This window comes from Ambystoma mexicanum, chromosome 6p, assembly GCF_040938575.1.
Source record: "Ambystoma mexicanum isolate Mex_15411 chromosome 6p, UKY_AmexF1_1, whole genome shotgun sequence".
NCBI classification, from domain to species: Eukaryota; Metazoa; Chordata; class Amphibia; order Caudata; family Ambystomatidae; genus Ambystoma; species Ambystoma mexicanum.
Window position 1 is genome coordinate 372,007,917 of NC_090935.1, and position 21,470 is coordinate 372,029,386.

A 21,470-nucleotide genomic window follows, 5' to 3' on the forward strand; every position below is an offset into this window, starting at 1 on the left:
GTAAGGGGAGGGCATGTGACTGCGCAAGACAGGCGGCTACAATAATTATGCCTGACGGCAATCAAGAATCTTTATTGAGCGAGATTGTGATTGCAGGGGATGGTGATGTTTGTAAGGTCCACCATAGTGTGACAGACGCAACAGCACTGTATAACAGAGTATAACTCTCAAAACCAGTGAGCGATACTTACTGTGATGTCACAGGACTTTCATTCAGACAATGGGAAGCATAACAGCATTACAATCAGTAATTATGTATTTCCTTCCTTTGCCAAACCGGCTGACCAACATTCCAATGGGTATGTAATTATATATTTGGCACTTGACATTCAAAAACATTGTTATATTTTTCTGTCACATTTCTTGCCACAAATTGGTGTCCACACGATATAATTCCCATATTACTGTGCTCTATGTGATTATGTATTCTGTAACATGTTTATATTGTGAATGGCAGCTTGAGGACAACCTATGGTCGAAACACGTGTCGGCGGCAATTGGAAGCATATTGCATGACTGGAATAGTCCAAGTTTTGATTTTTGGAGAAATTCTAACTTAAGTAGAAGACATTTATCTGGCCCTGTGTGATTCACCAACCCTTGCCAAACAACATTTTTTCCAATTTTGGAGGCCTGGGGGAGGGGGTTCTGTGCAAAGCTGCAGGCAAAATTTCTAATATTATCAAACGATTATCTAAGAGCCAGAGCGCACCGACCAGAGTTTCTACTCCACTCTTCTCATATATCAGTTTGAAATAAGGGTATAATATCAAGGCATTCTTCGCAGTGCACCAATTCCTCCAACAGGATTCTAGCAAAAATGTGTGCCAGAACATCCAACATATTTAGAACATATTTGCCCTATTGTCCTGTCCGATTTTGGGGCTATCCCTCAAGTTACCAAAAGAACATCCAACATAGCCAGCATATGATAGTTCCTTGGCCCGTTGTGCCTTAACCTTTTTAGGACAAGCATGATGCTGTCTTGCCATGATGCTGGCATGCACGGCAGTGCCTCAATGCTCTTAACGAGTGAATGCAAAACAGCAGGACAAACAGTTGAAGGTTGCATTGTGTCGATAAAACGCAGATGCAGAGAACAATTTTTTAAAAACAAGAATACAAAGTAAAAGAGTGGAGCTGCAAGATTAAGTTGCACATTCGAAAGTCTCTGAAATGTTATTAATTTTGAAAGATATCACAAGTGGAGATCAAAGGGAACCACGATAGGGAAAGAAAGTTGAATACGAGCAAAGTGACATTTGTGAACTGTGAAATATGCCAAGATTGTGAAGGTAAAATATAAGAACTTTGGAAAAAGGTTAAGAAGGCAAGCAAAAGAGAAAAAGAAGTATGAATAGGATCTACAAGTACCAAGATGCAATTGGTGTTGAATATGAACTTTGAAATTAAAAGAGAATAAGAACTACAAATACCAAGAGTTATTGGTATTACACATGAACTTTTGAAAAGGCCAAGAGGGCAGACTAAAGCGTGAGAATCCTAAGTACCAAGAAGTATTGGTGTCACAAGATGTTATTGATTGTGAATTGAAGGATTGTTGAAAGTGGTTATGCAGAGGTCTACATAAATTCCTTTCTGTCTTGAAAGTCTTCGACAGTGAAAAGATATAGGAGATAAAACGTGGGGAAGGGAATTTCCACAAAGGAGAGACAGTCAGAGGAAAGAATGTGCAGAACTGTGAGAAATTTGAGAGTATATGAACTGAGTATTAATGGCAAGGCAGGAGAAGCCTAGACAAGTGATTGAACTACAAGTAGGTCAAAGCCTAAGATTGAACTGCTGAATTGTACCTGTAAGCCAAAGTGTGCAATACTGAGAACTGCGACATCCACCCATCCTTTGTTTTTTGAGGGACTCTCTAGACCCTGTCGGGGGCGACCTGGGAAAGAGAGCTGGTGCTGAAGTCATTCTGACATTTCCTTTTGAGACACGATTTTCATTTTATATTCTCTTAACACATTTTATTATTCCAAGAAGGAGGGCAAGGTTAGTTTTTCTTAGTATAAGGCCTTTTTTATTTTGACCAGACTGACGCAGACACATTTATTATTATTTAATGGTCAAGACTACTCCCATTTTCGAGTTAGGGCCAGTTAGGCATTCTACCAACCCAACTAAAACTTTAAATAAAGGTTTTCAAAACTTGTATCAATTGTGTCTGCATCTACTGCCTTGGTTTCAATGCCTCACATTCCCCAACTGGGTCCAGCCGTCGCAGCGACCCTAACAGGATCCGTAGTGTGATGCTTAGCCTTCTTTTGGAGCCCCAGGGTTGGGGCGCCCTCAAAGGACCCCGACCTCTTCTCAGAGGTAGCATGCTCAAGGGGGCGGCCGGTCCTGGATATGATATGATAGTTTATTTATATAGCGCCTATACACAATGTGTTTCAAAGCGCTTCAAGGCAAGGGAGGGAACAAGGGAAAATACAATGACATTCTTACAGGCCATGAACAGTAAGGATGTGAAATAACTATCGTACTCGGCCTGACAACATTTCAGATAGTGCAAGAGCTATGACATAGATAAGGAAGGGAGGGGGAGAGTGGGACAGAAACAGAAACAGACAGGCGACTACCGTACTAGGACTGACAACATTTCTGGTAGAGCCGGAGAAAACAAAAAGGGAGGGAGAGGGGGGCAGAAAGGGAGGGGAGGAACAAAACAAGCGACTATCATACTACGCCTGACAACATTTCAGATAGTGCTGGAGGGGGCTTGGGGAGCAAATAAACAGTAATGGGAGGGTGGAGGAAACAGACAAGGTTGCTATCATATTAGGTCCAGGGACAATTCTGATAGTGTAAGTGCATAGAAGAAAGTAAGGGGAGGAGATAGGAAAAGGGAGAAAGGGAGAGGAGGAGAGAACAGAGAGTAAGCAGTCCAAAAGAGTGGAGAAGCAAGAGGGGAGAGCGAATACAATTGCAGAAGTCAGTAGTAACACAATGTTGCAAGCCAGGATCCAAGATGAAGATGGGGGTAAAAGATGCAAAGGAAGTCCAGCATGAGAGTTGAGAAAGGGTGACGCACCGTGAATGAATCAAGTCCATAAAAGTCAAATCCAGCATTGACCACAAGACGGTGATGGTGAAACCAGAATGTATCAGGACAGACTCCTGCAGAAGTAGGCTGGAGGAGGTAGAGGGGGATCAGGGTAGAAGAATCAAGCGAAACAGGATGAGGCATGAATGCACCCGTAGGGCGCATCAGAGGCATTCCCCGACTTGAACCACACCGCCAACCTGCTGTAACTATCCTTTCTCGGCTTCCTTGAAAAACCACAGCAAATCTCGCATCCTTCCTCATCGTTCTCTGGATGCAGGCAATACAAGCACTTGAGTTGTCTATCGTCTAGACATTTCATAGTCCAAATTTCAAGCATATCTTGAAGACTCTTCTTCTCTTGGGACATTGTAGAAGATGCAAAGTGGCCCATGCCAGGGCCTCTGAAACTTGTAGAAAGAATTGACGATGAAGCAGATCTCTGCCGACAACGGATCCCTGCTGCCGGTAGCCGATCAATGGAGGAGCAAATCAGAGAGAACAAAAACCTATTTATCCGATAAAATCTCAAAATAGTCAAAAAAACTCTAAGAGCAAGGTGAGAGGACACCAAACACTGAAACGTGCGGTAAAAATCTGAAGATGGCCACCAGGCATGGAGCTTAGGAAGACGACTATCAATGGATGGGGCAGTATTATCCAAGAGAAAGTGATCGTTTGGAGGAGCAAAAGCGAAATTGCTTTTCTTTTTCACAAGGAATCCCAGCATAATGACAGGGAATATTTGTGAGCATGTGAATCGATGACAGATGCCTTGCTGGGCAAGGAAAATACCTTTGCAATCTGCTCCTGGATGTCCTTAGTGTACATTGTACCTGATGAAGATATAACACGGACATCTGATGCTTACATTTCTCCGAAGTTCTATACCCAAAGTTGTCAGGTGAAACAAACATTAAAAATAGAAGATCAAAAAAGGCTTCAATAAATAGTTTTCATTATTAAATCGAGATACGCTATGTTTTCCACTTTGACTTAAAATCATCAATATAGTAGTCGTGCTTTTAAATAAATAATATTTAAATTAATATTATCAAGTTTTCATAGTACAATGTAAACATTTAGTACATGGAATTAAGGTCAAAGATAGAGAATAGGCTAATACCCCTGGTGATGGAAAGTTATGGAGGATTAAACATTTTTCTATTAAAGAAACTAAACCATTTTGAATGTACTTCAGTCCAAAAATTAATCTCTTACTTCCATTTTCTCCTCTAGTTCATGCAGGAATTCACCATCTGTTGCAACAGATGACATTGTAGTGGAGCTTTTTGCACTCAAAATGGCACGAGAGATGTACTCCAGGCGCTGCTGAAGTGAAATTTCTGTACTGTAACGTGGAGAAAAAAGCTCATCAGCAGGTGCAGATGCCAAATTGTGCAGTGAAACCAGATGTTTTCAAGCGGCTAGCTCACAGATTACTTCTTCTACATTGCTTCTACTGCACTTAAGGGCTTAAGTAATCATTTAAAGCTTCGAAGCTCTCAAGATACTGAAAGAGGACTGAGACAGCTGGCTTCGTCTGGCCATCATTTTGAAGCATTTAAAGCCAATATCAGAGCATTATATCTACAAAAGAAATTTCAAGGAAAACAATTTGTGGAATAGCCAAGAAAATAAGACAATGCATTACTTACCGTAAAAGCATTTCTGATGGTTGTATCTGCTTAGATTCACATGCTGTGCATAGGTCCGACATCCAGTGGTCACTGCGGTGTATTGCATTTTGTTTTTCGTAGTCAAAAAAGGGGACGTCGATAAGGCGTGTCTGTAACACTATCCCTATAGTGACGTGCGTTGTATCCACAATCCCTCACGCGTCGAGGTCCCTCTGTTTGTATTTTTCTGCCCTGAGGGAGCCTTCTAGACGTGAATGAGTACAGAAAAGAGAGAAATATAGAAAAGGATGTCTATGTTCCATACATCCGAGCGGGGAGGAAGGGTGGGCGCATGTGAATCTAAGCAGATACAATCATCAGAAATGCTTATACGGTAAGTAATGCATTGTCTTCTGATGTTTGTTAATCTGCTTAGAATCACATGCTGTGCATAGACTAGCGAGCAGTACCCAGAGTTGGTGGTGGGTTATGAGAAGGAACAGTAGAGAAAAGATGTCTTAATACTGCCTGTCCCACCTGGGAGTCAGATCTAGAGTGTGCATCTAGACAGTAGTGTTTTGTAAAGGTGTGCACAGAACTCCAGGTAGCCGCTTTGCAGATGGACTCAAGGGGAACATTTGCAATGAACGCTATGGAAGCCCCAGTGCCTCGAGTGGAATGTGCTCTTGGCTTGAAGGGTAGTTCTCTCTTAGCAAGATTGTAACAGAGAGTGATGCATTGAACAATCCATCTAGATATAGTGGACTTTGAAACTGCATCTCCTTCTCTTCCTGCTGCCACAGAGACAAAGAACTGATTAGTCTTTCTCAGTGGTCTGGTTGTGTCATGATCTCTGCTTCCAAAAGGTCAGGGTTTTCCCAACTCCCTTGGAAGCAGATCCATAACCCAGGTTCCGAGTGCCAACCAGTCCCAATTGGGACCTTTTGGACCCAGTCCTGGCGCCAGTGGCACCAGGCTCATAAATATGCCCAGTCCCAGCGCTGGAAGCGCTGGGCTCATAATGCTTGGGTGGACTTACCTGCAGCAGACCATGCTGCTTACTTGCCTGCCAGTTGAGTCTCTGATCCTCTTCTGTTTGGAACTACTTTTCCTATTGGGTGGGGCAGGAGCCACTCCCTAGATTCAGAACAATGGAACTGTTTTCTTACCTAGGCGTGGCTGTGGAAGGAGACACCTAAGCACTACAGGAGGCTATTTAAACCACACCCGATGGATGAATCTTGCTTTGCGTTATTCTGCATCCTCAGCAGCAGAACGCTCATCGTGTCTTCTGCATCTGATCCTGGGCCTAAGGAAAAAGGCTTACCATCCTGAATCCAGTCTTCAGCAACACCTATAAAGACAAGAAAGAACAGGTTAGCATTACGGTCTTCAGTGACAGCTCTTCACTTACCTGGTCCATCGGCTGTCACCAACGCCTCGCGCTGCATTCCGGCATCTGAAAGACAAAAGCTTACCAACTCTTCGCACGCTCCGGAGGCCTTTGGCGCTGCATCCCGCATCTGAAAGACAAAACAAGGTGCGTTTAAAGACATTGGGGAACTTTAATACTCACGTGCCATTACTCCTTTCCACATCTAACCCAGTGGGTATTCCGGCACCCTGCAGCCGCCCCGAACTTGTACCTGCAAAATAAAAAGACAGTTAGAGCGCATCGTGAAGCAGGCAACAAGCGCTTACTTACGTGCTTCCAGGCGCTTCTATTCATCACACGGGCTCCATCTTCAACTCACTTCAGCCCGCCATCCGCCATCGCCGGAACCCTGCAAAACAAGAGACATCATTACTAAAGACTTTAAAGACATTAGAATTACTCGAAACTTACCGTTCGTGCAGTAAACGACGGACAGCAGTCCTCTGAAGTCAAGAGGCCTGCTCCCCTTATCCAGTGAAGAAACTGGTTACAGCACCCTGCCTCGAGGCAGATGGAGAGCACGGCGTTCACTTACCTAAGACATCTTACCCTTCGAGCCAGACATACAGTGCACAGAGGTCCAGCCCAAAGAGCCAGCCGTGGGTTACACATCACCTTTGAAGATACGGTATACGCCCAGTCAAGACCGGCGCCTCTACGGGAATCAGGTGAGCGTTACAGGTTCTTTCCATGTAGAACATGACAGCTCTGCGTACATCTAGTGTATGCAGACTTTTTTCTCCCAAGCTAGAAGGGTTTTGAAAGAACGTTGGTAGTTCTATTGACTGGTTTACATGAAATTTCGAGATGAATTTTGGTGCAAACCTTGGGTGTGTGCGTAGAACCACCTTATCCTTGTGAACTGTTACGAAGGGGTCTAGTACAGAAATAGCCTGTAGTTCACTTACTCTCCTAATGGAGGTGATAGCTATTAGGAAAGCAGTCTTAAGAGTGAGGTCTTTAAGAGTTGCCTTGTGCATGGGTTCGAAAGGAGGGCCCATGAGTCTAGAAAGTACCACATTTAAGTCCCATCCGGGAGCTGGGTTAGCTATCGGAGGGTGTATCCTCTTTACCCCCTCCATGAAGGCCTTGATAACTGGTATCTTCCACCACGACACTTTAAGTTGGGAAGTGGTGTATGCAGAAAGTGCCGCTAGGTGGACTTTAATGGAATTGAACACTAGACCTGAATCCAGTAAATGGGTCAAGTACAGAACAATGTTAGTGGGGCAGCAGTCAACCGGGTTGATGCTCTTACCTCCACACCAGATGACAAATCTTTTCCACTTGCTAGAATAGCAGTGGCGAGTATTAGGTTTTCTGGCTTCCCTGAGGATGTCCATACATCTCTGCGGGAGTTGTAAATGTCCAAATTCTATGATCTCAGGAGCCAGGCTGCTAAGTTCATGGTCTGAGGGCATGGATGCAGAGTCCTGCCCCTGTCCTGTGACAGCATGTTGTACGGGCAGGGAAGTTTCACTGGGGGAGATAGGGACATCTCCATCAAGTGAGCGAACCATGGCTGCCGGGCCCATATTGGGGCCACTAGTATCATGGTAACCTGCTCCTGGTGCATCTTGTGCACCACTTTGTTGAGAAGGGGAGTCGGGGGAAAGGCGTAAACAAATTTCCCTGACCATTGAATCGACAGACCGTTCCCCTTGGACTGGTTCTGGGGGTACCTGGAGGCGTAACTTTGGCATTGTGAGTTCTCCATGGTTGCGAACAGGTCTATTTCCAGGAATCCCCATTGCGTGAAGACGTCTAAGACGATGTCTTCGTGCAATTGCCATTCGTACTCTTCGGGCAGGGGGAAGTCTCTGCTGAGTTTGTCTGCTAGCAGATTGAGTTCCCCTGGTACATGTTGTGATAGTAAGAACATGTTGTGTTTGAGAGCCCACTTCCATATATTCTGGGACAGCTTGGACAGTCCTGGAGAGTGAGTGCCCCCTTGCTTGTTGAGGTAGTACATGGCTGCGGTGCTGTCTGTGAGGACCATCACTGTCTTTCCTTGTAGGTGTTCCTGAAAGGCTTTCAGTGATTTGAACACCGCTAGTAGTTCCAGCAGGTTTATATGCTTGGATGCTAAGCTCGGAGTCCACGCTCCGTGAGCAGTTTGATGGGATAGGTGAGCCCCCCATCCTGTGAGGGATGAGTCTGTGGTTAGAGTGGCTTCCACTGCGGGTGTGGCAAAAGTTTTCCCTAATAACAGGTTTTCTTTTGTCCACCACCGTAGCGAGAGAACCAAGGCCTGCAAGACCACCACTAAATCATCCCATTGTCCGCTGGCCTGACACCACTGGCTGTAGAGCCACTCTTGCATTGGGCGCATGCGCAGGCGCGCGTGAGGTACCAAATAAATACATGACGCCATCATCCCTAGCAAGCGCATTGCTTTGCGTACCGTCACCTCTCGACCTGCCACATAAAGGGGGATCTGAAACAGCATGTTTGGGACCCTCTCGTTGGAGGGGAAGACGAGGCCGTCCTTTGTTCGAATTAGAGCCCCTAGGAATTGTTTGATTTGGCTGGGGTCTAAGCTGGACTTCTTTTCGTTGATGGAGAAGCCCAGTTGGGACAAAAGGTCTATGGTCTTTTGGGTATTGGAGAAGCATGTTTCGTAAGAATCCCCTGTTATGAGCCAGTCGTCGAGGTAAGGGTATACCGGGATGGATAACCTGCGCAGGTGGGCCGCTCCCACTGCCAGTACTTTCGTGAATACCCTTGGTGCAGATGCTATCCCGAAGGGTAGTACTCTGAACTGGTAGTGTTTGTTCCCTATCTTGAACCTGAGGTATTTTCTGTGCGCTGGCAACATTAAAATATGAAAGTATGCATCTTTCATGTCTAGTGTTGTCATGTAATCCCCTTGTGATAACAGTGGGATTACTTCCTGCAAGGTCACCATACGAAACTTTTGGGGTTTGACAAACTTGTTCGCTGGGCGCAGATCTAATACAGGGCGCATGGTTAACCTTTTTGGGTACAAGGAAGTACACTGAATAAATACCTTCTGTTACTTGAGATAGGGGGACAGCCTCTATAGCTTCTTTTTTCAGTAGCTCTTCTACTTGAAGAAGAATGGTGAGGTGTTCCGGTGTCATGCGTCGGTTCCGTGGGGGTCTGTACTTCGGGGAACCGTTGAATTCGATGCAGTATCCGTGGGCTATTGTGGATAATACCCAGCGGTCCGACGATATTCCCTCCCATGCTGATAGGAACGATGTTAGCCGGCCCCCGACCGGTGATGCATGGGAGGGGACCCGAATCTTCGGGTCATTTGTTGGTATTGGGCGTGGAACCTTTGGGGCTGGAGCCGCGACCTCTTCCTTTGCCACGGCGTTGGCCTCTTTGACTGAACTGGGTGTTGTTACCTTGGTTAGAGGGCCAGTTGGTAGCAGAGTAAAATTGCTGTTGGTTTTGCTGCTGGCGTTGGCCACGAAAGGAGCGTCTATTGCCATAGCCGCGTCTGTTAGGGGGCCTAGAAATTTGGTCAAGAGTCTTGATGGTATCAAACAATTTCTTCGCATGTTCTAGGGCCTCATCAACTGCTTTCCCAAACAGATGTGTTTGTTCTATGGGCTTATTTATCAGGGAAGCCTGGGTTTCCGGCTTAAATCCCGAATTGCGCAGCCAGACATGGTGTTTGAGAAGTATTCCCTGAACCAGGGAACGGCCAGCCGTCTCTGCGGCATCTAAGGAGTTCTTTACGATGCCCTGGTTTACAAGAGTTCCCTCTGAGATTATAGCTAACAGGCGTGAACGCAGGGGTTCTGGTGCGTCCTCTGCTTCGCTGCGCAGCTTGCTCCACTGTGCATCTGCGTAGCTAGCTAGTAGGGAATTGTTATTTACAATCCTAGTTGAGAAGGCGGCGGAGGTCGTGATTCTCTTCCCAAGTGCGTAGAGCTTCTTGCCCTCTTTGTCAGGTGGTGCCTCACTAGAGGATAGTGGTACCCCCGCTCTTTTTCTTGTATTAGTAACTACGAGGGAGTCCGGAATAGAATGTCCTCTGATGTACAAAGGGTCAGAGGATGAAGGGCTGAAGAGCTTTTCTATCCGAGGGTTGACCCCTCTGACTAAGGCAGGATTGGAAAGGGAAGGAGTTATTCTTCTCTTTATAGAAGCCAGGAGCGGAATAGACTAACAGGGGCTTTTTCTTTAATAACTTTCTCTACAAAGTCTATGTCAGGAAGAGTTTCCCCTGTGTCTATTTCAAAATGCGCTGCTGCCTTGCGCAATAGTGCATTAAGTGAAGGTTGGTCATCTATGGGAGAGGTGTTTCCAATAGGTGAATCCTTGGGAGGAGAAGGGTGAAAGACATCAGGGTCTGAGTGCACTGATGGGGTTTGCCAATGCTGCACTGATGGGGATTGCCAGGGCTGCGAGGTAGCTGTATCTTCTTCAAAAGCTCCTGCACTAGTGTAAGGATCTTCTTCAAACCCCTCCTCCTCATGTTCTTCCTCTCCACCCAAACACTCCTCATCTTCCTGGAGGTATTGCTCCTCTTCAGTGAGGTCATATACGTCTGTAGAAGGGGGAAACAGCCTAGGAATCTTGACCCTAGGGTCATCCTGGGGCTATTCTCTTGGTCTTTTGTGTGTGGGTGGGTTTTGGCTTCCCAAAAACCTTTCCATTTTCTCCATACAAGAATGGAGTCTTTCAAGGGTCTCATGGGGGACCCCTGAATAGTCTAGAGGGGGGAAATCAGTGTTTTCACCTTCAAAACGCTTAGAACGCTCCCACAACGAATAAAGGTTTCCGTCGCCCTCTGAAAAGCCCTCCGGTAGTTCAGAAGTGCCCTTAGATGAAGGGGGCAGTTCTTGTCTATTCTTGGCTATTCTTGTGCTTTTTCGGCGTTTCTATAGCTGTTTGTGCGGTATTCGACGTTTGTTTCGTCGTCCGCTTATGTTTGTCTTCGGAAACAATTCTCGCCAGGCTCTCGACAACGAGTTTGTCAGTAGAGGGCTCTGGCCTCGACGTTGCCTGCGTTACGCGTTGTTCCTCGATGGCCGCTCTATGGAGCGTTACGTCGGATGATTTTGAGGTAGCGCCCGTGTTTGATGAAAGCCCAATCGCTGGTCACGGCTGCGTTTGCGGGTGGGGCTTGAGACCCTTAGGGTCTGAGGTAGACGTCGGAGTGCCCTGCGTCCCCTTCGGCGCTGATGGATCCTTCGTCTTTGACGAAGAAGAGCCGTGGGTTGTGTGCTTAGGCCTATGGGGTCTATGTGCGTCCTTGTGCCCGGGGTGTTCATCCCCATAAGCAGGGCGTGAGCCGAGCCCGTCGGGGCCGGGGACGGACGTCGAGGAGCGCGAGCGCTCCTTCTGGGGGTTAATGACTTCCGTAACGGACGTCGAGTTATCACCCTCCTCGTCACTTTCTGTAACAGCGGCGGCGGGTGAGGAAACCGACTTCGACATAGCGTAGTCCGCCCACCTCTTAACTTTTCGTTTTTTAAGAGTTCTTGGTTTCAAGAGCTTACAGGCCGCGCAGCTGTCCTCCTTATGATCAAGGGGCAAGCAACGATTACAGAGCTTGTGTTTATCCTTCCAAGTGTATTTGCCCCTACAGCGTGGGCAAAACTTAAAAGGTGTCCTCTCCATAGCTGAGGCAATAATAACTGGTGATAACAACCCCAAGGTAAAGATAGGGGAGAAAGAAAGACATTCTCAAAGAGAAGATAAAAGTTCGAACCCCCACTCTCCCTACTGTATGTTGGCCGGCGAGGCCAGGCCACGTGTTCGGCACCGCCGAAGGATCTCCTCCGTCTCTTCGCCTCCGTCGAAAACTTGCTCGGCGGAGAAACAGCTTCACAGCTAACGTCGAGGGGAGGGATCTTTAACAATATAATAAGTATAATTAAGGACCGAGGTCCGTAGTAAGTATTTGCAATGTCTCTCTAGGAGCTCCGCGTAAGGCGACCAGAAGCTGGGCGGAAAAAAACAATCTGAGGGACCTCGACGCGTGAGGGATTGTGGGTACAACGCACGTCACTATAGGGATAGTGTTACAGACACGCCTTGTCGACGTCCCCTTTTTCGACTACGAAAAACAAAATGCAATACTCCGCAGTGACCACTGGATGTCGGACCTATGCACAGCATGTGATTCTAAGCAGATTAACAAACATCAGAAATAAGGTGTTTATATGTCGGACAAGAACACGTTTTGCAAAGTCCAGATTCAAATAAAATATTGTATTGAAATATGCATTACTACTTAGAATGATTCAAAGGCTAAGATAATATGCTTTTATTTTGTGCCAAAGCATCACAACAGTATAAGAGCATTTAGGATTGTCCCGGGAGGATAGCTCAGCGGCAGCGTGCGCGTCTTGGAAGCAAGACGACACGAAGCAACAACAGGTTCGATCCCCGGGTCCGCGCTTAGAAACCTCTGGGTGTTTAAGCGCGTTATAAATACGTAACTAAGACAAAAAAAAACTACACAATTACACAACTAAGAAAAACAAACGATTCCTGTAACAGCGCCTCGATGCCTGTGGGCTGTGGGAGCGCTTTATAAATGTTAAATAAATTAAATTAAAACTTGTCCATGGAGTAGTGTACTGTTCCCCTGCCTCTATTGCAGTAAAGAAAATGAGTGAGGTAATAAGAGGATGGAAAGCAGGACATCGATGCTACAAACACAGGGAAGTAGGGTTTGCAACCAGAGAAGAATGTTTTATGATGGCATGGGTAATTGTCGCTCCCATTAGGTAGACCGCAGTACTTCAAAAGGGAGGAGGCGGATACATCCTTTGCCGTTGTTATCATTTAGTTGCATTTCTAAGGCCCAGTTGAAGAATTCTTAGCACACGTCATGTCGATGCATGAGGTGCTTGAGTGTGTTGGAGCAAACCTGAATGTTTAGTGGCTTATTTGACAGGTATTTCCATACACTGTCCCAGAGTTCAAACTCCAGAATGTTAATGCTGCAATTGTCAAACTAGCCTGAAGTACCTACGCAGGCAGTGTTCTCAGATGTATTTATTTGAATTTATAAAGCACCCAATCGGCCCTGGGGCATCGTGGCTCTGTTACAGAAGGACTTGCTTAGAGAACATGGTACAGTGAAAGGATACATTCAGGACTTGCTTGGAGAACATGGTACAGTGAAAGGATACATTCAGGCAGTAGTACAGTCAGGCAGTAGGATTTGCTTATAGAACATGGTACATTGAAAGGATACATTCAGGACTTGCTTGGAGAAAACGGTACAGTGGAAGGATACATTCAGGCAGTAGTACAGTAAGGCAGTAGTATGAACAGTTACAAGACAAGGTCTCAATGCCTAGAGAGGTTCCAGGGTTACATGGGAATCTGTCAGTTCTCGAGTTGGAAGGAGGCAGAGCTAGTTGAAGAGCTTGGTTTTGAACGCTCTGCAGAACACTGTGATGGAGGTTTCCCTTCCTAAGAGAAAGCGGTAGGGGTTTCCACTTTGGTGCTAAAAAGGGAAAATTTGTGCCTTCTGTTTTGGTTTTTTTAAAGGTTGGGACAGAGCTGGTTGGAGTGCTGAGTTCGCGTGGGCCTATTAGAAGTAGCACAGGGAATTCTTTCTGATAAGTAGGGAGGAGCAGTGTGCGAGAGGCATATGTGTGTGATGGAGAGTGCTTTAAAGAGAATACGCTCTTTGACTGGGAGCCAGTGGGTGTCTCGTCTAGCCTGGGAGATGTGCTCCCATTTGGGAATGCTTGGTGCCACTCTGAGGGTGGTGTTTTGGGTAATATGCAGTTTGTTAAGGTTTTTAGATGATGTGCCTAGAAACAGTACGTTGCAATAGTCCAGCTTGGCTCCTATGGTGGCTCTAGCTATGGAGAGACAGTTTTTGGAGGAGAGGTATGGTTTGACAGCATCTGTGATCTTGTTCATAAGTGCTACTGATGATGATGATGAGATGGCGTGGACATGCTGTGTCAGAGAGGGTGGAGTCCAGGTATACTGCAAGAGATGTGACTGCTGTAGAAGCGTGATTATAGTATTATCAATGCTGAAGTACTATATTCACTGTCGAGTTTGTTGAGAATTTCTTTAGGGCCTACCAGGAGGATTTCTGTTTTGTCCCCATTGAGACACAGACCATTGGCCGCCATCCAGGCTTGGATAAGGGCATACGTTTAGTTGAGTGTGGCAGCGTCCTGTTCATAAGAACCGTAGAGGGGCAGGAGAACTTGAGTATCATCGGCATGGTTGTTATATGCTATGCTGTGATTGTCTAGGTCATTAAAAAGTGGTAGGGTAAAGATGTTGTACAATGTAGGCGAAGTGCAGGAACCCTGGGGGACTCTGCAGTAGATGGGAGTAGGGACAGCACAGGCTTGGTCGGAGAACACCATCATAAGACTTCCTTCGAGGAAAGAGGTGATCCAAGATGTAGCTTCCCGGGAGAAGTGGGCAGCATCCTGGGGTGGTCTACAGAGGGTCTTGTGATCTACAAGATCAAAAGCTGCAGACAGATGAAGGAGCAGGAGTAGTGCTGGTTTACCTTTGTCCATAGTTTCCTCTAATTGATTTTTAAGGTCGAGTAGGGCAGTCTCGGTACCGTGGCGTGGACGGAAACCAGATTGCCTCTTACCCAGGATGTTATCTTCCAAAAAGTGTTGGATTTGTAGGTAGGCAGCTTTGTCTAATATCTTTAGCAAAAATGGAACTGTAGTTATGAGTCTGTAGTGTCTTTTATAAGGGTAGCAGGGCAGAAGTCACCCTTGCAGGAAGACGGCTTGATAAGTTTCATATTGGTGAGAACTTCTGTCTCGGTTACTTCTCTGAAGGAGAAAGCCTTCCTGTCTTTGATGTCCGGGTTAGAATCTGATGCAGAGGGCAGGCTGGCTTTGGGCAGGGCGTTATAGTGGGAATTATTTGTTCCTGTAGGGTGTTTATTTTATTCTGTATGGCAGATTGGATATTGTTGCACCAGGTTTCATCTTTCACAGTTTCCTGTGTGTTAGTTGGTGGTGCGGCCAATTCCTTGACTATTGCAAACAGTTCTTTAGACCCAGATTTTGCATTGGAGATTCTAGAGTTGTAAGATGAGTGTTAGGGAGAATTCTCTTATAAGGCTAATTTCCCAAACCTAGTGAGTCCCCCAGCAGCTTTGCTGGATTTTTGTGGTTTGTTTTTTTCTCCTGCTAAGAGTGAGATTCTTTTCCTCACACTCTTAGACATGATTTGAGGTATGTCTTTGACTTATTGTGTGCTTATGGGCTATGGGGTCTTTTACTCCATAGGGCTTCATGTGTTTTTGTGATGTGTGTTACACAGCACCCTCAGTAAAGTAACACAGGGGTGTCATAGTGACCCCCAAATATAGACTCCATACCCTGGGACTGACTACTGCCTCCCAGGGCATGTAAAGTCACCATTGGCTTTACTAGTCCAAAATTGTGAACAGAACCAGTACAAACCATCATATTGTAGAAGTACTGGAAGGGGTTAATTCGATTGTCCCTGGGTCTGTTTCCAAGGGGGCACTGTCCAGTCCACCCTTGTCGAGTTTCTGGATGGTGGCAGTGGTTACCACGCAAAATATTCCACCGGAATATTTTCTATGGGATTTTCCCCATTGGTTTTAAACACACCACTTTTTTGGTGCAATGTTAAAGATACCGCCGGGTTATTTGTTTAATAATTATTCCCCGGTTGGGTCTTTTTGCCAGGACTCGGTTTTAAAATGGTGTTTGTGTTCGCCTCTGTAACTCCAACCCCAGTCGAGCCCTTTGTTCCACTTTTTGGCGGGCTTCTGCACAGAAGCCTCCAAAAGTGGTGCCACTCTGTCTGGGTCTACACGATCGGTGGGAGGGGGGTTTAGGCACCCTGGACTGAGTTGCCTCGGCAACTCAAGTTGCACTCTTGTGTGATTGGCCCAGTGGTGAGCCGCCCGGCTCACCACTTAGCATGTTTGAGTGACAGCTAGGACTGATGAATGGGGGTTTTCTGCATAAAAGCAGGGCTTTGGGGACTGGAACTTCAGAAGTCGCCACAGGACCTAAAGAATCCAAAGAGGGGAGAAGCTGAGCCGACCTGCAACGACGACACCACCAGTGGAGCCCTGCTGAACCGCCTCACCACTTCCCAACGACAGAGAAGATCTTCATCCCAGAGAGTATTCTTCCTCTGAACTGGTGGGGATAACCAGTTCGCCCTCTTTTCACCTTACTGGATCGTCTCGTGGTGGAATCGCACTTGCCAAGCACCCCGCCGGCCGGATAGCCATGCTTCACCACTACCGCGAATAAAAGGGTAGTACTGTTTAACCGGGAAACTCCGCGGCTGGTTTCTTCCCTGGCAGTGCATGACCTCCAGCTTTCCTGTCGAGATCTTCTCTTCCCCTGGACGAAGCACCGACTTGCACCCGCTGCCAGGAACAACTGCCCCCGCTGGAGCTTTCTCACCATTTCAGGTACTGTGTCCCGCCTGGTCTCCCTTGCAACAGACTGTTCAAGGTGTCCCGTAAATCCTTGACTCTCTATCCTGGGGTGACTTGGGACCTGCTAACTAACTTTTCCTGAACTGATCCAACTCTTTTTGAACTATCTGCAAAGAATTTTTAAAGTATTATTCAACTGTATGATCTTGGACACATTCCGCCTTGCTCTCTCCAAGAGTGGGCCTGGCCTATGAACTTTCTTGCTCCAACAGTAGATTCTGCCTTTTTCTGACTTGCTGTGGTTCTTTTAAAAAGTGCTGGTATTGTGCTGTCCTAATTCTACCTTTTCCCTCTCCTTTTAACTAACTTATTTGAGTGCCATCTTAGGTTAAGCGCTCACGTCTGTCTGCAAATAAGTGTTGTTTTAACTAAGACTTGCTCAATAAGTAATCAGGGATGTATATATATTGATAGTGACTGTTTGAACTTGCTTGCCATATTAGTGTATTTTACAAGTGTGCTTTTAAATAAATAATTATATACTTTTATACCCAAGCTCTGGTCAGTGTTTGCTTGTGCTACTGTATCTCTGTACCTATTTTGTATAATCCATATACTGTAACTCTTCTTGAGAGAAGTCTGGCTGCTCAGTCACAGCTACCAGGTAAATCTGGGTGGTACAGACTGCTACCAATTGGGTTTAGTGCCAACACCTGTAGTCCTAAGCCATTTGCAGTGGTCCCTAAGGGAACTGCACAGGTTTCTGCCTAACAAACCAATCGTCCAGGTAGGGGTAGACGTGAATCCCCCCCCTTTCCTGAGATACGCTGCCACCACCACCATGAGCTTGGTGAAGACTCTCGGGGCGGAGGTCAATCCAAACGGCAGGACCCGAAACTGAAAGTGCGAGTCGCCAACCGCGAACCTCAGGTATTTCTTGTGCTTTGGATGGATCGGCACATGAAAATAAGCGTCCTTGAGGTCGAGAGACACCAACCAGTCCTAAAGTTGAAGGGCCTGGAGGACTTGAGAAAGAGTAACCATCTTGAACTTGTCTTTCCTGAGGAGTTTGTTCAAACCGTGCAAGTCCATGATGTGTCTCAATCATCAGTCTTTCTTCGAAATCAAAAAATAAGGGGAATACCACACCTTGTTCCTCTCCGCTACAGGCACCAGTTCTATGGCGCCTTTCTCCAGCAGGGACTGGATTTCCTGCGCAAGGAGCGGATCCGGACTCTTCAAAGAGAGATTCCCTGGTGGATTGTCGTGAGGCCTCTGCCGGAAAGGAAGACAGTAGCCGTGGGCTATGATCTCCAGAACCCACACATCTGAAGTAATGGCACGCCATTCTACAAGATGCTGCGCCAGCCTGCCCCCAACCGGCGAAACATGGGACATGGACTCATGACTGAGCTGAAGCGGCTGCGGCAGTGCCTAAGGGCAAAGAGGCAACTGCCCGAGCGGCATTGGCACCTCGAGTACCATGTTTTCCACCTCTGGCACTCCTACGGTGGCCCCTTTGACTTGCAGCTCCTCTCAATTTACTAAAGGATGAGTAATACCGAAAGGAACCTCCCCTCCATTGCTGTCCCCTAGGATGAAAAGGCGGAGGTTGGCGAACTGCAGCGTTCAATAACTTTGCCGCAGCTTTTGAGGTCTGCAACCTCTCAAGGCTTTCGTCAGCCTTGCAGCCAAAAAGATGTTCACCATCAAAGGGGATGTTGAGGAGCCAGGCTTGCACATCAGGAGCCATCCCCGACTTCCGCAATCACGCAAACCTGCGTATAACGGTGCTCGCTGCCATGGACCGGCTGACACAATCCGCCATGTCCACCCAACTGAACGGATTGACACATAGCATCCTTGCCATCCTGGACAATAGCAAGAAAACCATCCCGTTCCTCCCCTTCGGGAATATGTTCAGCTGCCAATGAAATACAGTTCCACAGAGTGTGCATGAAACGTGACAAGGCACACACAGAATTGGCTGCCTGTAAAGCCATACCCCACTGAAGAAAACACTTTCTTCGCCCAGCCATCAAAATGCTTGTTGTCCTTATCAGGGGGGGATGGTAGGGTACGACGCCTGCCTTGCTGGGCCCGTGGCCGCCTGCACCACCAAACTCTCCGCAGTGGGGTGCGTGGACAAGTAGCAGGGGTCACTACTGGCTGGATGGTATTTTCACGGCAAAGACTTGCTCACTGCCGGGAGACTCTTCAGAGCAATCCAAGCTGCAGCCACCCTTCTTTGCAGAGCCATATGGAATGGCAGTACCGTGTCAGTTGGAGGACCTTGGTCGAGGATGTCCGTCAGGTCATCCTGCAGAAAATCCACAGGGGGCGCAGACCACCCCAAGTATTCTGTGACCCTCGACATAAGGCGCCAGTACGAGGACTCGGCATGGGTGCCAGGCTCAGGCCCACAGAACTCCACCTCCGGAGAGGTGTTCAGACCACTGGCGTCTTGCAGTGACTGACGCAGGTCTTCAATCTGGCTGTGACCAGACAAAATCTCGTCAGGCACCAAACCTTCCTCAGATCCCTCATCCCCCTCAGAAATAAAATCCAGAGGGCGGAAAGAGGGCACAGAAAAAGGGACAAAGACATTCTTAGCCTTGGCCAGAGCATTTCTGGGGGGTCCCACTGTGCCACGGGGTACCTCCGACAAATCAGCCTCGAAAGGCATCGAGGGCGTCGACGTAATCGGCGTCGAAGTTGAGCGAGGCGCCGACAACTTCGACGGCGTCGACACAGGCCTCGAGGGTGGAGCCCCGAGTGTGTCCGACAACCTGGGCGCCGATGGCATCGACATCTTCCTCAGGGCAGAGCCTCGAGAGAGTGCCTCGACGACCTCGGCGCCGCAGGCGTCGATGTCTTCCTCGAAGACTTCACAGGCTTACGCGGTCTCGAGGACCGGGACCTGGAACGGACATGTCTAGATCGACCATCCTTGTCCGACTGGGACCTCGAAGGCGCCCAGTGGTCGCGACAACCGCTGTAGCCCGAAGGCAGACGACCGGTGTCTCTAGCACGGTCACAGCCTGTGTCCTTCGACGGACCGGAGACCTGCGATTGAAAAAATCGCCATCATCTCCTTTCGGAAGGAATCCCATTCCTCGGGAGTGGAATGCTTGCTGGGACAAGCAACCCGCCGACGGGCGGAGTCCTCGGATGGGGACGGGGAAGGCGACCTGTGACGGCGCTTCCGTGAGTGCCTCGGAGAGGCAGAGGAATGGCGAGACCGACTCCTAGACTGAGACCCCCAGACTCACGAAGACGATGCGGAGAGTCGCCTCTCGAATCGTCCGTCGAAAGTCCAGTGGATCGCGACTTCCGGGCTTGGCCACCTTACCCACCGACAGATTCTTATTACGCTCCCGCAAGGCCTTCGATGTAAGCGACTGGCAGTCGACACAATCATCTGTATCGTGGTCCTCCCCGAGGCACCAGAGGCAAGTGTCGTGCGTGTCCGTCAACGACATCTTGGACCCGCACACCCGACACTTCTTAAAACCAGACCGCGGGGTGGAAGAAGCCGAAGACATCATTTCAATATACAAACTAACAGGTTCGAAGAACCGAAAGAAAAGGATTCAGTAGAACCGAGGCACGCCGTGATCTCCGAAGCGAACACATTCGTGGAAAAAACGGAACGGAGGCTACGGGCTTTGTGCGTCCTACTTATAACATCCGGTGATGTCGGCTCGACGGAGGCCCTCGAGGACAGCGTATCAACATCATCGACGCAGGAGCCGAAAATTTTCCAAAGCAGCACAGTTGTGGTGATTACTGTCATAGATATGGAATACGTCGGAGGACCCAATCCCCTCGAAAGTCTGTTTATTTGCTCCAATGTAGAGTGTGTTACAGTAATCCAATTTGGAAAGTATGAGGGCTCTGGCGAGCGTAAGGCAGCTGTCGGTGGAGAGGAATTGTTTACTAGCTCTGATAAGTTTGCATGTGTATGCGGTAGCAGAGGCAAGGGAGTTGACTTGTTTAGAGAAGTTCAGGGTGGCGTCTAAGTAAAAGTCTAGGGTCTTCACTTCCTTTGGTACTTTTATGTTGTTGCCATCAATGGTGAAGTTGGCATAATCAGGGCTAAGTTTGGATATGTGGGACGGGGTGCCTAAGATAATAAACTCAGTTTTGTCGTCGTTCAGGCATAGTCCATGGGTGGCCATCCATGCCTGAACGACGCTGTAAATTCTATTCACCAAAGCCAGATCAACAGCGTAATCTCCTCAAAGCGGAAGGAGGATTTGGGTATCGTCTGCATAGTTTGTGTAGGCGATACCCAAATGGTCCATTTCGTGAATTTAGTGAATACATTGTAGAATGTAGGTGAGATACAGGATCCCTGTGGTACACCACAGGTTATAGGGATAGGGTCTGCTGAGGCCGAAGGAGAGAAGACTCTCATGGTCCGGTTACTCAGAAAAGACTCGGTCCAGGTTATAGCCTCCTTAGAAAAGTGAGCTGCAGAGTCTAGGTGGCTGCATAAGACTGTGGTCAACCAAGTCAAATGCAGCCGCGAGGTCTAGAAGGAGGAGTAAGGCTGCTTGGCGTTTGTCTCTAAACTCATCTATTTGGGCCTTAAGATCAATTAAGGCCGTCTCCGTGCCATGTTGAGGGCGGAATCCGGATTGACGAGATCCTAGAAGGTTAGATTCCAGGAAGTTCTGTATTTGAATATAGGCCACTTTATCTAAATTTTTTAGAAGAAATGGCACAGTCGTGATGGGCCTGAAGTTTGTGGGAATGGAAGGGTCAAGGGTTTGCTTTTTCAGTAATGGCAGTACCCAGGAGTCTTTCAGGTTGTTCGGGACAGTACCGGTAGTGAATGAGGAGTTGATAAGTTTAGTTATGAAGGGCGAGAGATCTCTCACAGCATCCTTAATAAGTTTTGCCGGGCATTGGTCACCTTTGCAATTGGACGGTTGTCCAATTGTCCCAGTATGACCTTCTCCACCTCGATGGTCGATACTTTAG

At 47.5% G+C, this 21,470-nt stretch overlaps 1 protein-coding gene across 1 annotated transcript in view; it reads right to left on the reverse strand.

Annotated features, from left to right (window-relative positions):
- NUP155 (nucleoporin 155) overlaps positions 1–21,470 on the reverse strand; it is a 1,628,423-nt gene that overhangs the window by 465,924 nt on the left and 1,141,029 nt on the right. Inside the window, exon 29 of the mRNA XM_069627148.1 lies at positions 4,286–4,415. Coding sequence (XP_069483249.1) covers positions 4,286–4,415 — 130 coding nt within the window. The remainder of the gene's footprint in view (positions 1–4,285; positions 4,416–21,470) is intronic.